Genomic DNA, 13,563 nt, shown 5'->3' with positions numbered 1-13,563 from the left:
TCCCCACCGTTTTGTTTTGTTTTGTTGTGTTTTTAATGGTTCTGGTTCTCCACAAAGGACTCGATTGTGTGCTTGTCGATAAACATCTACTGGTGGCCTTGCTTGGGCCCCTTGTGTTCAGTTTCACGGCTGAGCCAGTAAAATCTGCCACTGATGTTCTCCTCTTTGCTAGAACATTTAACATGTGGTTTCTCCCATATTTAATATATGCTTTCTCCCATACATCGTTCTTCACGCAATGCTCACATCTCACCTTCATTCTGAGCAAACTACAGGTCTGGGTGACTCTGGGGCTCTGCCTGGCTACCTTCAGGTGCTAATTAGTGGTGGTGTTCATACAACTCTGTGAGGAGCATCCCCCGGTGCACGTGGGCTGCAGGAGGGCCGTTAGCCAGCGCAGCATTTGATGGCTGCAAATCCCCCAGGGACTCGCCCCATGACCCGGGGCTGTGCAGCAGTGAGCCGCCGTTTCACAAGATTGTAGCATCAATGTTTTGCCTTTAATTTTGTTTTTTTTTGGTGAGCTTTTCTCATTCGGTTGCACAGGTGGCTGGACCCAGCAGCGTGTGACGCAGTGATGCCAAATGCCTGTCGTGCTTTGCTGCTTGATAAATACTGATGGTACCTCTACTGTGTTTTCTGTGTATTTCAGGAAAAAAGTGCCAGTTCAAATGTAAGACTTAAATCTAATAAAGAGATCCCAGGATTAGTACATCAACCCAGAGCAAAGTAAGTTCTCTCTCTTTTTTTTTTTTTTTTTCAATTTAATACAAATAAGTGCAAAATTAAAGAGGTATCTGTGAAATTCCCAGTTATTGCCAAGCACAAATCAATTGGTGGTTCCAACAGCCCTAAATCCATACCCACTTTAAATAAAACAGGTAAGAGCAAGGACACAGCTGGGTAGCATTGGTGCCGACATCCCTGCAGTGTCCTGTCCTTTGCATGGCCGAGATGTACCATACTGTGTTACTTCTCACCTTTCCATACAACTTAAGCATAAACAAAATTATATATGCACTAATGTTCGTAAATACTAGCAGTTAAGATCCCAGGGAAGTTTTTGCTGTCTCTTGGCTTCGGTTATCAGATGTACAGCCTGACAAACCCCGGGATAAGTAATGGCAAACTTTTCCATTTACAATAGTGAAGTTGTTTCTCTAAAATGAGGGTTGATGTGCAGCTGAGGGTTTATCCAGTCCCTAGCCAGAGTTCTGTGCTGTGCCCTGGCTGAGATCAGTACACGTCGCATATGCCATGAAATATTTAGCTTCTGGGGTAATAGTAGCTCCTTTCTTATCTAAATCACTGTTACATTTTAATCACTAATTGGGTTGAAAATAACATTACGTGGAGCCATATATCAGGTTCTTAACGAAGAGATGATAAAGCTTTGCTGTTGAGTTTTGAACAATAGCAGAAGTGCTGTTCTTTATGCTCTGCCTTCAGGGCACTTATTAACTTAAACTTGCTGCATACCAAGTGCATTGTGTGCAGTTTCAAATCTGGAAACTTCAGTAATTTCCTAATGAACTGACAGTGTAATTCAGCCTCCTTTCAAACAGAAGAAATGAGTGCTTCAGTTGTAATTGCAAAGAAGTTCACAGCAAGGAGGTGGAGGTAAAATCACCCTTCAGCAAAACTGTGTTTCATTACTGTCACCTGATTCTTCCCAGCAGGGTCAGAGGTGCATTTAAGTGCTTTGATACTGAGGCACAGTCATCTTCCTCTGTGACTGCCAGTGTAAATCAGCCTGGGCCAAAAGAAGAGACATTTCTTTTCATGGGTCGCCTTCTCTGGTGCACCCAAGGCAGAAGGATTGTGTGGGTTCAGGGACACCATTCTATCCTCAGACTCCAATCTTAAAAGTTCCTGCAGAAATCAAAACTGACTTTCATTCACCAAAAAGCACCTTCCTAAAAATAATACTTTGGCAAAGGTAAATAATCTGTAACATTCCTGCAAAAACAAAGGAAGCTTCTAGGAGAATTGCAGAATTTAACGTTAGGTTGTTGGGTAAAACACTCACTGTTTGCCCAAGCCTCTGCTGTTTACCCAATACACTGTTCATGTGTACCATTGGATTTCTCTTTGTGAAGTAGGTACATGTGTTTGAGTTCCTAATCACCAAGTCAGCAAATATCTGTTACCATGTGCACATTTGGTTTTTTTAGGTGTATAATCTGAAAACCAGAAAAATTTGGACTGCAAAGGGGAGGGTAGCATTGTGTGGGAAAGGGCTATTTAGCTAAAAGAGCAGAAATAAACGCAGAAATGATGTTTCTTGGAGGACCCTTCTTGCAGAATGGGTGTTATTTCAAAACAAAAAGTAGACGATGTACCAAAGGAAGATTGCAAGGGCTCTTCCCATATGTAGGAGGATTCAGATTTCTACATCTGGAGCCCTGGACTCAAAAAGCAACATGTGTAGGGAACCCGTAGACCAAGGCCGAGGAGCTGGTCCTCCCTCTTTGTGATGGGTGCCAATACCTGCCGGAACCTCCTTCATCCCTGCACCATGCCTTGAGCTCTCAGGCACTTGCTCATCCTCAAAAACGACTCTGCTGACATCTTTGGCAAGCTACATGATAAAGTACGTTTCATTGAGGACTCTTGAGATGTGTTAGAAACTGATGGAGTAACGGTGCCTGAAGCATAAAATGAAGGAAGTGGTATTTCATACCATTTTTACCCTGCTAGGAATCCCGTGTTTTCGTAAAATGTGTTCCATCAGCCTGCCATGAAACATCTGAAGAAGCACTCACATGCCTTCTGATGTGCTTGTTAGAAAATAATGATTTCCACATTTCTATTTGGGGAAATTATTTTCTTCTGAAGGAATGCCCAAAAATTCTGCTTACATTCAGTGGTTTTCTGTCTCTTAAAGTTATTCATTAACACTGTCAGTTCCCTGCTAAAGATTTTATAATTTCACACAGCTCCTCAAAACAAACACGCTGTCAGCATTTGTGTGTTGCATCTCTAAAATAGCACGGCAGTCTTACCGCCCAGCTAAACTTTTCAGAAGATCATGGCCTACCCCCAGTGGGACTTCTGATGTATATGGCAGTGCAATACTTTTTTTGCCCCCTCCATTTAATTTCCTTTCAAATTATGGTTGATGTGAGTTGCAACAGTATCATCTCATTTCACTAGAAACTGGGCTTGTGCTGTTGCAAAGGCAAGAGTATGTTTCCAGTGCTCTCTCCATCTCATGAAGTGCAGCAAGTGCTGTGCTACGAGGTGGGTGCTTTCCCTCCCTGCCATACTCTGCAGGTCCTGCAGGGTCTCTGCTGGGGCTAAATTCCTGCATCTTCTTATAAATTGGATATACCAGAGTCACACCTGGGCTCATGCTAACGCTGCCTTCTATCTGCTTAGAAATCTTTGTGTTTCAGTTGTCAGACCAAGAAGTCGCTACGGGGCAGCAGCCTTTGCCAACAACTGTTTCTGTCCAATGGTAATGCTTGGAGGACTGAATTCTGCAATCTGCTGGGTTTTCTAAATGTAGGGTTTTTTTCAACTGCTTCTAAGAATTAATTTATCATCTATAAAATGAGTGGGTCTCCAGGGCAGAGAGCTTGCCTGCCCTGGGAGAGGTGGACTGCCCCTCTCTGAGTCACCTGAATGTGCAAGTGACAGGGTCTGCTGCCCCATACAAGCACTTTTTCCCTATCTCAGGTGGAGGGAAATGCAGATAGCTGGAGACAAAAACTCCAACAGCCACTGAAAGGTGAATTGTTCCCTCTCCTGAATCAGCAGCTTTTGGTTTTAATGCAACTTCTGAGACCTTCTCTTGTGAACTGAGCCTCTGTTTATGTCCAGCGTAGGTATATCATTGTATATGTTCATCCTGATAGTGAGTGAAGTATGAATGCTGAGCTTTTTAGGAAAGTGCAGTGAGCTGTTGGTCATTTGGGATAAGTATTAACTCATTACAGCTGAAAGGATCGTACCAAAGGAGAGGAGTCTGAGATGGGACTACCCATCTGAACCAGCTTTTAGTGTTGAAGAAAAGCTCCAAAAGCTGTGTGTCTTTCTGACCATTTGGCAGCACTGCTATCACGGGCACCAGTCTCCCATCCTTCCTTTTTTCTCCTCCTTTTGCATCCTGCATTCAGTACCTGGCATTTCTCTGCAGACCCTATGTGCCAGGCACCCCAGACTCTCTTTGCTGCATTTACAGAGGATGCTCCACCTTCACATTGCAGAAGGGATATCGTTATTTCAGGCAGGAGGCTCTTATCACCCTGTAACTTAAATAGAGCAGACACACACCAAATCCCATCTGTTCGACATCCTTGTCTTTGTCTTTCTCATTCTTTCCTTTGTGTCTGACCTTCCTCTATTTTGGGATTGCAGGTCCCATTTGGGGAAGGGTTTATTGTCCTGTGCCACCATCAGCATTTTACAGACCACCAGAAATAGTCTTTTGCAGCCAATCACTAATGCAAAACCCCATCTCTAACCCCTAAACCTCTTGGTGCTGCAAAATTAATTGAAGTGAATGATCTGCTGGGTCTGCAGGGTCACCCAGCCTGAGCTTGAAGCCACACATGGGTACTTGAAGCAAGAGCCCAGCTGTAGCAGTGCAGGGAGGTCTTCAAGAGCAAGGCTGTAATTTAGACCTTAATTTCACATTGCAGACATCTAATTTTGTGCTGGTGAAGCTGGTAGTCTGCAAAACTTTGTCTTGACGCAAAGGGACAAGCCCAAGGAAAGGTAGCAGGCTGGTAAGTTTCTGTAATCAGCCTGAAAAAGGGAATAGTTTCCTCTGGATGCACACAGGTCCTAGTTACCATCCCAAGTCTAGCACACATACACAGAACCAAATGCAGTAATTTTTCGGTAGGCAAACCTTAGATTAACCCGAGAAAAGAGGAGGGGGGATGGGAAGATTAAAAAATTGTCATTGTAGACCAAAGTATGAAGTGATTTATTTTCCACAGTGGTAAAAACTTACGGTGAGGTTCCTTGACAGTTCTGGACTACAGTGTCAGCATTTTAAATTGGGAAAAGTCCTGTTGGTACTGATACTCTGCCTTTGTCTTTCAGCATGCACATCTCTGAAAGCCAACAAGAATTCTTCAGAATGCTTGATGAAAAAATTGAAAAGGTAAGGAACAATACAGTAAACATCCATTTTCTTGCTTGCTGTCCCAAGCGGTGGACAGGCAGGTTTCCCAGCTCCACGGGGAGGAGAAGTAGACAGCATCCACGTCCTCCAGTACTTGAAGAGACTCTGGTCTGAGATCCCCCATACCACTCGTTGTTTATAAAGTTCTAAGTCTTTTAAATGAAAATCCCAGCTTCTTTATTTATTGTTAGAGAATCATTATACCACAACACAGATGGGAAACGGAGACTTTGGGAATTAAATGGGCTATTTGGATCATGTTGCATGTCTACAACAGAAGTCAGAAGTGAGATTTCAACTCTTGTTTACACCTTCAGCTGATGTTGTACTCTTTACGCTTCATATTTTGGAGTGGCATACATTATTTAATACGTGGTATGAAATATTTGATTCCCCAGTTCGATTGAAGTAATTTGTACTACTGAATTGTAAAGAAGGAGGGAAATTTTTACTTGGATGACTCTGAATTTCTGCCATTTTTGCCCACACTCCTGATCTTAGGAGCTGGAGTGCTACGGTGGGTGAATCCCTTCTTTGTCTTAAGCAACTGATTTGTTATGCTACTCTAAAAAAAATACTTACGAAAGTAAAAAATGAGATTAAAAAGAAAGCGTATGTGATGAGAAGTTAGGAGTTTGTAGATTCCTGAGAAGAATATATACTAGTATAAATATATATACCAGTATTTCACAGGAGAAGGATTTTGCTTGTGACATTTCTATAAATGCATTTAAAAATAAAATTTATACATATCTGCAATAGAGCTACATCTTCTATGAACAAATGCATTCACCCTATAAATACTTAGATGCTTTTTCTGTACATCATCACCTTCTGTAATGTCAAACACAGAATCTCCAGTGAAATGGATTTTCCAAAGATGTGTCTTATCTACAGACCAGACCATCTGATGACTGTATCTAATTATGAATTCAGGTTAGTTTTGTTTTCTAGATTTGTTTCAGGGCAGTAATACCATTCATTTGCCAGCTGCCACTTTTGAGATGCAGTTGACCGTGTCTCCTTGCTGTTTGGATCATGCTCTCAGATCCTTGCAGGTGTTCTCCAGGGCTCTTATACTGATTTATCATATAGATCCGGAGACTGTCTATTAAGATGAAATATATAGTTTTATCTGTGAAAGAGACAAGACAGCTCCTTTGCATTTCAAGCTTCTGACATCTGATGAGATTGGCAGGGGTTAATGCACAGCTGAACATGGGATCTGCTGCGTATGGGGTCCTCCTGTGCCTGAGGAAATTGTCTTCATAAGAGAAGTTTGTTTTCTAATTAGTCTTTGCCAGCAATATATTGTTTTTGTAGGTATCTGCCACAAGTGCCAAAAAGATCAGAAAATACTAGTTTTGTTTGATTCCTAAATGGCTTTCTGAGCCCCTTCTCCATGGAAATGAAGGACAGCAGTGGAACAATTAAAAGAATTAAATCACTGAGCAACTCACTAATTTCAGCTCAAATTGGCAGCAGAAGTGGGGGGGCTGCCTGTGGTTGACGAGGGCCCAAACCACGTTGTAATGTTAATTTGGTAACCGTGGCCGTGTGTAGCACTATTTGTAACGGAGACACGCTGTCAGTCGCTGACGCTGCAGGCTGTGTCTGCAGAAACCTTACGGTCGGAAGGAAAATGTCCCTCAACTTGCATTGAAAACCTGAGGGGTGCTGGGTCATTTAATAGAAATGAGGTACAACAATTGTAACATGCACAATAAGAATTATAGGGAAGATTAAAAGTGCGTTTTGGATTTAGCAAAGGGAAGGCTGGCTGAAATAAATTTTTTTTAATCCAAGTGTGAATTCCAAAGGACACAAGCTGATGTTTTAGCAACTGAAAACAAAGTGTTTATGAGTGCTGGAGGTCAAAATATCCTTAAGGAAATGATCTGAAGAATTTCTCTGAGACAAAGTTCATCTCCTGTCGGTACTCCACGTGTGCTGTTTTGCTGGCTGCATGTATTGGCATGGCAAAGCTGAATATACTTCTGCAAACGTAACCCAAAGGTAAAAATCAGACTGTCACACCCAGTGCATGAAGCTTCTGCCTACCAAAAGTCAATGTCAAAACACTGTGAAACATTCGTGGGGAGACGCCTGTTAGCATCTCTGTTTGAGTGTCTGTCCTTGAGAGAAGAGCTAGGACTGAACTTGCATTATGGAACTTCATGTAATTGTGATAATTAAAGCCATAGGATTTGTGGGGAAAAAAGAAATACAAAAGTAAAGTTTGGTGCTGAATGCTGAGCTATGAATACATTCAGCTACATTTTGGTTCTGCCTGAGTCAACTGGACCTTTTTCCGATAATCTCAGGGGTGCCAGAATTTGGAAAACTAAAACCAAACAAACAAACAAAAAAAAACAACAATGGAAGAAAGCCTGATGAGAAAGGCAGGATTATAAAGTGGGAGGATCGGAGTAGCTGGGTAGAGTTAAGGAGTTGATAGCTCAGGAAACAGTAGTTCTGGAATTCATTTAATCCCCGACAGACCACGGAGCGCTTCTCATGGCAGTGTTCCAGTGGCATAGCAACATGCATCCAAACAGGCAATTAAAAAGCTGAATGAATAAATGGCGAGGGGCTGTGCGGCTCTGTGTTTTCAGCCAATGGACATGGTGAGGGACTGGTGGCAGACGGTGAACGCGGCTTCTGCTTGACCAAAAGCTGGGCGTGCAAAGCATCAGGAGAGAAGAGGAGAAGGAATTAACAGGTCACCTGTGAGCAGCACCAGAGCTGGGACCTAGGGTGAAAGCTGGCTTACGTAGGAATGCTGCCAGCATCTGCCAGGAGCTGCAGCAAGACCTCCTGGGGTTTTCATGTCATCTGAAACTCATGTTGCTGTGAGTATAGTCATGGGCTTTACTTGCGGATGTGGAATGGCACACCATACAAAGAGTTCAGGAAGAAAACAAAGCAGGGACAGGCAGCGGTAAGGAGGCAGCTTATCTGGGGACGGCTTTATTGTCATTTTTTGAAAATTTGGCTTGCCCAAAATCACGTTGCAGCAGAGGACAACAGCAAGGCGAGAGGCTCCCCGATTAAGTGGGAAAGGTAAGGATCAGAAGTAGAAGTGGTTCGCCTGAGCTGAGCCATCAAGGCACAGCCGCCACACCAGAGACCCAAGGAGGTGCAGAGCAGCCTCCAGGTCCCTCGCAAAGCCACAGCAGCCAACGGACCTCCTCCTCCTCTTCTTCCTTCTCCTCTGAGAGGGGAGAGCAGAGGGTGAAGCATTTGCCCTGGTTTTGCAGGAAAGAAGTGTAAGGACTTTTTTTTTAATTACCTAAATTCACACACTTGTCTTAAGATGCTTAAGGTCATCCTCCAAAACTGAAAGTTGGATTGTGGAACCGCAGGGGAGGAAGACTGGATTTCTCAGGAATTACCTGGACTTGGATGCATATGCTGCTATCTCGTCTTCCTTGATATAGTTCATTTACACCCTGAATCATTAAAACTTCTTTAATGGCCTGTACTAGTTAGAATGATGGCCCATCCATCCCAGTTATTAGCCGGCGTTCAGGGTAGGAAGAGAAATTGCCGAAGGGCTCAAGTGGGTTTGTGCATTGGGATGTGTCTGCCCAACCACAATGTTGCTGCTTTTCGGGGGGCTGTTGCCTTCCCCTGTTTCTTCTCCTCCTTCCTAACACGCAGCTGCTCCCCCAGAAGCACACCGTCCCTTAGGTCTGCACTCAGGTGCTGCCTGTGCCCTTTGTTTCTGCTGCAGAACTCATCTCCCAACTGCTCCTTCTTGGTCTCTGTTTTGGTTTCTCCAGAGGACCTTTGGAGCTTTGCAGGCCAGCTCACCATTTCGAGTCGTTTCACCAGCCCCACCACAGTAATTTCCCATCTCAAGCACAGCAGGCCTCTAACTGATCGCAGGTGCCAACACTCCAGGTATCATCAACTCCAGCATCTATCAAACGTCCTCCAAAACAATGGGGCCAAGAAGGCAAAAATGGACATTTTTTTTACATGTTTTGCTGGACTGGGGCCACAGTGCTCAGCAGGACCAAAGCGCTGCCAGGCAGGAGCTGGAGGCCTCTCCTGGCTTTCTTCTGAGGAGCACCAAGAGGAATCCCTGTGCATCACATCTACAGTGCAACAACGGAAGGCGGCAGCATCAAGACGCCTTCTTCTTCCTCTGATCTTCTTAGGAACACAGACTTTGTTGTTACTGATTAAAAAAAATACTAGGGAATAAGCTTTAGACAAAAACTTTTACCCTAAAAACAAAACAGAAGTCCTCTTAAGACAAAACCCACGTGCAAGTAAAATCGCTGATTCTGTATGCAAGCTGCCAGGCTGCCTTGCCCTCACTCTGGTGTTGTTCTTGGCTGCCATAAACCAAAAGTGCCTTTTTTTCCACTTGGCTTTTAAGCAGAGCTTTGCTCCACCTCAAGCCATGGGAAGAGCACAGCAATTGGGGTGGCTGCAGGAGCTGTTTTGGTTCCTCCATCCCGCACTGAGTCTTCTGCCTTCCCACCAGCTGGTGCGTCAGCTGGAGGCCGGCCTGGCGCCTGCCTGCCGTGCCGGAGCAAGCGAAACGTGCCAACGGCAGCCTTGAGGCATTTCTCTGCAACAAAAATGCAATTTTAGTCTGTAGCGTAGCACTGCGTTGTGGGCGGTGGGGGGGAGCTCTCCGTCCTGCCTTCGGACACCGCCGTAACGTGGGCACTGAGTTAGGTGGTTGGGGTCCCTCCGTGCAGAGCCTGGGGGGTGCGAGGCCTGCACCTCACACTTCAGGAAGGCCCAGGAGGTGCCGCTGGTGTTTCACCCAGCGTTTTCCTCTCCTCCCCTTTTGGACTGTGCCACGCTGCCCACATGCGTTAGGTGGAAGGAGCTGGCTGGCGGCAGGCTCGGCGGCAGCCCAGCGACCACCGAGGGACATGGCCTTGAAGGCCGCCTCCTAGACATCGACATGGCTCCTTCCCCAAGGGTGCAGAAATGGGACTGGAGCATCTGGTGGCAGCAGCCTGGCTTTTGCCAGCACCCAAGGAGAGGCGGCATCTCTGCAGCGCGGCGGGGCCTTGCTCAGCACCCTGGGCTTCAGCTTCTTTCCTTCCTCTTCTGGAGCAGCGTGCTCCATTGTCAGGGTCTGAACCGGAAAGCAGAACAGCGGGAGGAATGGGAAGGAAGAAAAGTAAGACGGCTCTCGGTAGTTCGGGCCTGCTTGAGCACTGGTGGCCGTTCATGCAGGGCGTGCGGGGGAGTGATGGGCAGCAGGGGACCAGATGGGTGAATCTGCCGGACACACCCCAAGCGGCAGCCATTCATCGCCTCTAATGGCCTTCACCGCTCTGAAGCGTGTTGGACACAGCCTTCGTCGTCACCAGATTAGTATCCAAATGCATCGTGGTCCCCAGCACAGAGAAAACCAATGGATTTGGCCACTCTGAAGTATTTCTGCATCCCATCAGCAACTCTTTTTTCCTGAATCAAACCTTCTACTTAAAAAATGCATTTCTTTGTTTCTTCCTGCATCAGTGACTGCTGAATTGGAATTAGGGCTGATTAGTCTGCTAGGATTTTTTTGTCATACTCAGAATGCCCTTTGACTAATCGTGCTGAGCTGTGTGGGTGCTGCAGACATGAGCAGGACACGGAGTGAGATGAAGGGGGGGACCCTCCAGCAAGGTGAGCTCTGCAACCCCACCATCGTCAGTGGTAATTTTCATTGCAGAGGATTTTAATTACCAACCTTTGTTCCTGGCTGGTACCCTACATCAGTTGTGCATCCCAGGCAAATTGCATCAAGATGCATTTTTCCCTTTTCATTTTTCCTTCTTTTCTTTTGTCTTCCTCTTTCCAGACAGCACAGTCAACCATTTTAATTTGTGGGTCGGCTTGGTATCCCTGGTATTAGTAGAGTTTCACCTGTTTTACCATGGTTGAATTGGTCCCTTCTGCTTACAGAGAATTGAGCTTTTACACTTTTGGCAGGTCTGAGACTCTCACATTTGTCCTCTCCTTCTTTGCCTGTCCGTTGCTCGGCCTCTGGAATGTTTCACACAGGCACTAGGGTGACCCAACCCAGCACACAGGACCAAAGGGAAGCCAGATGTTGAGACTTTCAATACCAGATTTTGAAGCCGTTGTTTTACTCAGGCTATCTTGGGTGGTTTGTGCATTCAAAAGCTCAGCTCCAGCTGTGCAGAGCAATGAGGACAGCAGGTGCCGTCATCCCCTGTTTTTATCGCTTTGCAAGAAACAGCTTGTGCAGGACAAAATACATCTGCCAGCCTTCCAAGGGTGATGCCCAGGTAGATGCTGCTGCAAGTCTTGCATTTTGAATGAGACAGAAAATGTAGCACACCTAGTCTCTACAAAACCCATGGTTTTTGAAGCTTAGCCTGTTTTCCTCCATTTTGCAAGCATAATTTCAGTATGAATTGTGTCTTTTGCTCTTATGTTAAGGTCTTGCTCAGGTTATCAGATGAAGTATCCTTCTTCACAGCAGCTGACAGCCGCTTCACAGCATCCTTCTTCACAGCAGCATATGATTATGCACTTTGGTGCTTCTGCATAGGAGATTATGTTCTAGTGATGACGCTATAAGGTTGTATACATCAAGGTGTGTTTTTACATAAAATAGTTCTGTAAATCAGTGTGTTGGACTCCCCTGAGCTTCAGTATGGGGAATGAAAATAATGAGATTCACGGTGACAGAAAGGGAGTGACTTCCTATCCTGGTTTTGTGCAGATCTTCCAGAAATGGTTGTAGGAGTTCTGCAAACTCCATTGCCTGTTTTTCAATTTCTCCCTAGCTCTGAACTTAAGTGTCCTTGTTTCACAGACCTGAAATATATTATTTGTAAGTATTATTTGCTATTTTTATCTTCAGTTAGTGATTTACAGAATACCTGGCTTTTTTCCTTACAGGGTCGTGATTATTGTTCAGAAGAGGAAGATGTCACATAGTGCCAATTCTGCCAATCAAACCAGGAATACTACTGTGTAAATAGATTACAACCCAGTTGACACCTTTTGGAAGTCTTCTAGAGCGAACAGCACTACATAACAGAAGAAGATCATTTCCACATTATATGCTCCATTCAGTTACAGTGTTTCTTAATGAACAGATGAGGAATATTGCTAAGAACTCGTAAGGAACTGTTTTTGTTGCTGCTAGTTAAAACTTGTTGCAACTTTTCACTTTCTCTGTGTCCAGATACGCAGCAAATCCTTAAAGTTAATCTGAAAGACGTTGTTGATTTTATTAAGGCTTCTGGCCTGTTTTCTATCTAATAAGGTAGTGTTATACAAAGCTTCCATAAGTGAACATTCGAGCATCTGAGAACACCCTTAAGCTGTCTGTCAGTCCGCGTACGGGCTGGAGTGCTTATATTAATGCTGGTGATTTCAAGCTTTGGAGATGGGATGTTTTGCCATGGCAGGCCTTGTTTCTCTGCTCAGAAGAAAGCTGAGAAACTATTATCCATTAAAAGCATGTTATCACTGAAATACTGGAAGTGATGCAGGAGCGGGAATTTGTATTTTAAGAGGAAAAGAGTTTCATTTAATAGGTATCTTAATCAAGGACTAAGCTTGCAGTATTGGCTTTGCTGAGCACGAATGGGAGTGTGATCACAATCATTTTGAATCTCTTTTTTTCTAAGAAAATAAACATTTTACTGTTTTTATGTATTCTTGTCTTTTACCATTCATGCAACACAATGTTCTAAGATTCTGGGAACAGGCGAGGCAAAACCAACCCTTCACATTTCTGACTCTGTGGATCTGATCTTTTAAAGCAGCTCTGTGTCAATTGGGGGTATCTGTTGCATGTCCTGTAGAGTTTATTTTTCCATATTATACAGAGAGGATGCTATCTTCTCAAAAGCAGATGTAATATTTTTAACAAATACTGTCATGAGTAAAAAAAAAAAAAACTCAAGGAAAAAAAGACACCTTTTGTATTTATTCTTTAAGAAGAGATTGTTACCTGTGCCGATGTTTATTCTCCATACTATGACACCGTGTGAGTGCCAGGTCTGCCCTGCATCCCTAGCAGAAACTCTCAGTGACTCTTCGGGGTGTAGGTTTCAGTAGCGTATTGATGTCAGTGCACTGTGCGGGACTGTGTATGTCGAATAGACCATGAGACTGCATTTATAGCGGCATTTCTGATGTGGCAGATGTTAGCTTTGGGCATGCAACCCAAAACCCTTTAAAGTACTCCATTTTTCACTGGCCTAGTTCTCAGGGTCTTTTGCAAACCAGATTCTCTTAAAGTATTTCAACTGAGTCTCTCAAAGATCCCTTCTGACTTCTAAAAATCTCTAAAATATTAGGGAGTTTCGTCACTAAAGAGATTTCCTCCACCATCCACTCTGAGTGGGTTTGGGCAGTCCATGGCAAAAGATTTTGTGTGAGTTTCCCCCGGCAATGCCATTAGTGCTGTGCCACACCTAGAA

The 13,563-nt window shown here is 44.4% G+C and overlaps 1 protein-coding gene across 1 annotated transcript in view; it reads left to right on the top strand.

Annotated features, from left to right (window-relative positions):
• The window catches only part of LOC310903603 (uncharacterized protein C1orf21), a 105,935-nt gene extending 93,142 nt beyond the window's left edge, over positions 1-12,793 (top strand). The window contains exons 4-6 of the mRNA XM_083847153.1: positions 653-729; positions 5,056-5,116; positions 12,029-12,793. Coding sequence (XP_083703279.1) covers positions 653-729; positions 5,056-5,116; positions 12,029-12,067 — 177 coding nt within the window. The 3' untranslated portion in view covers positions 12,068-12,793. The remainder of the gene's footprint in view (positions 1-652; positions 730-5,055; positions 5,117-12,028) is intronic.
• Positions 12,794-13,563: the final 770 nt, after the last annotated feature.

The sequence above is a fragment of the Anser anser genome (assembly GCF_964211835.1).
Source record: "Anser anser genome assembly, chromosome: 8".
Classification (NCBI taxonomy): Eukaryota; Metazoa; Chordata; class Aves; order Anseriformes; family Anatidae; genus Anser; species Anser anser.
Note: the sequence above shows the minus strand (reverse complement) of the source record. Positions and strands in the feature narration are given on the sequence as shown.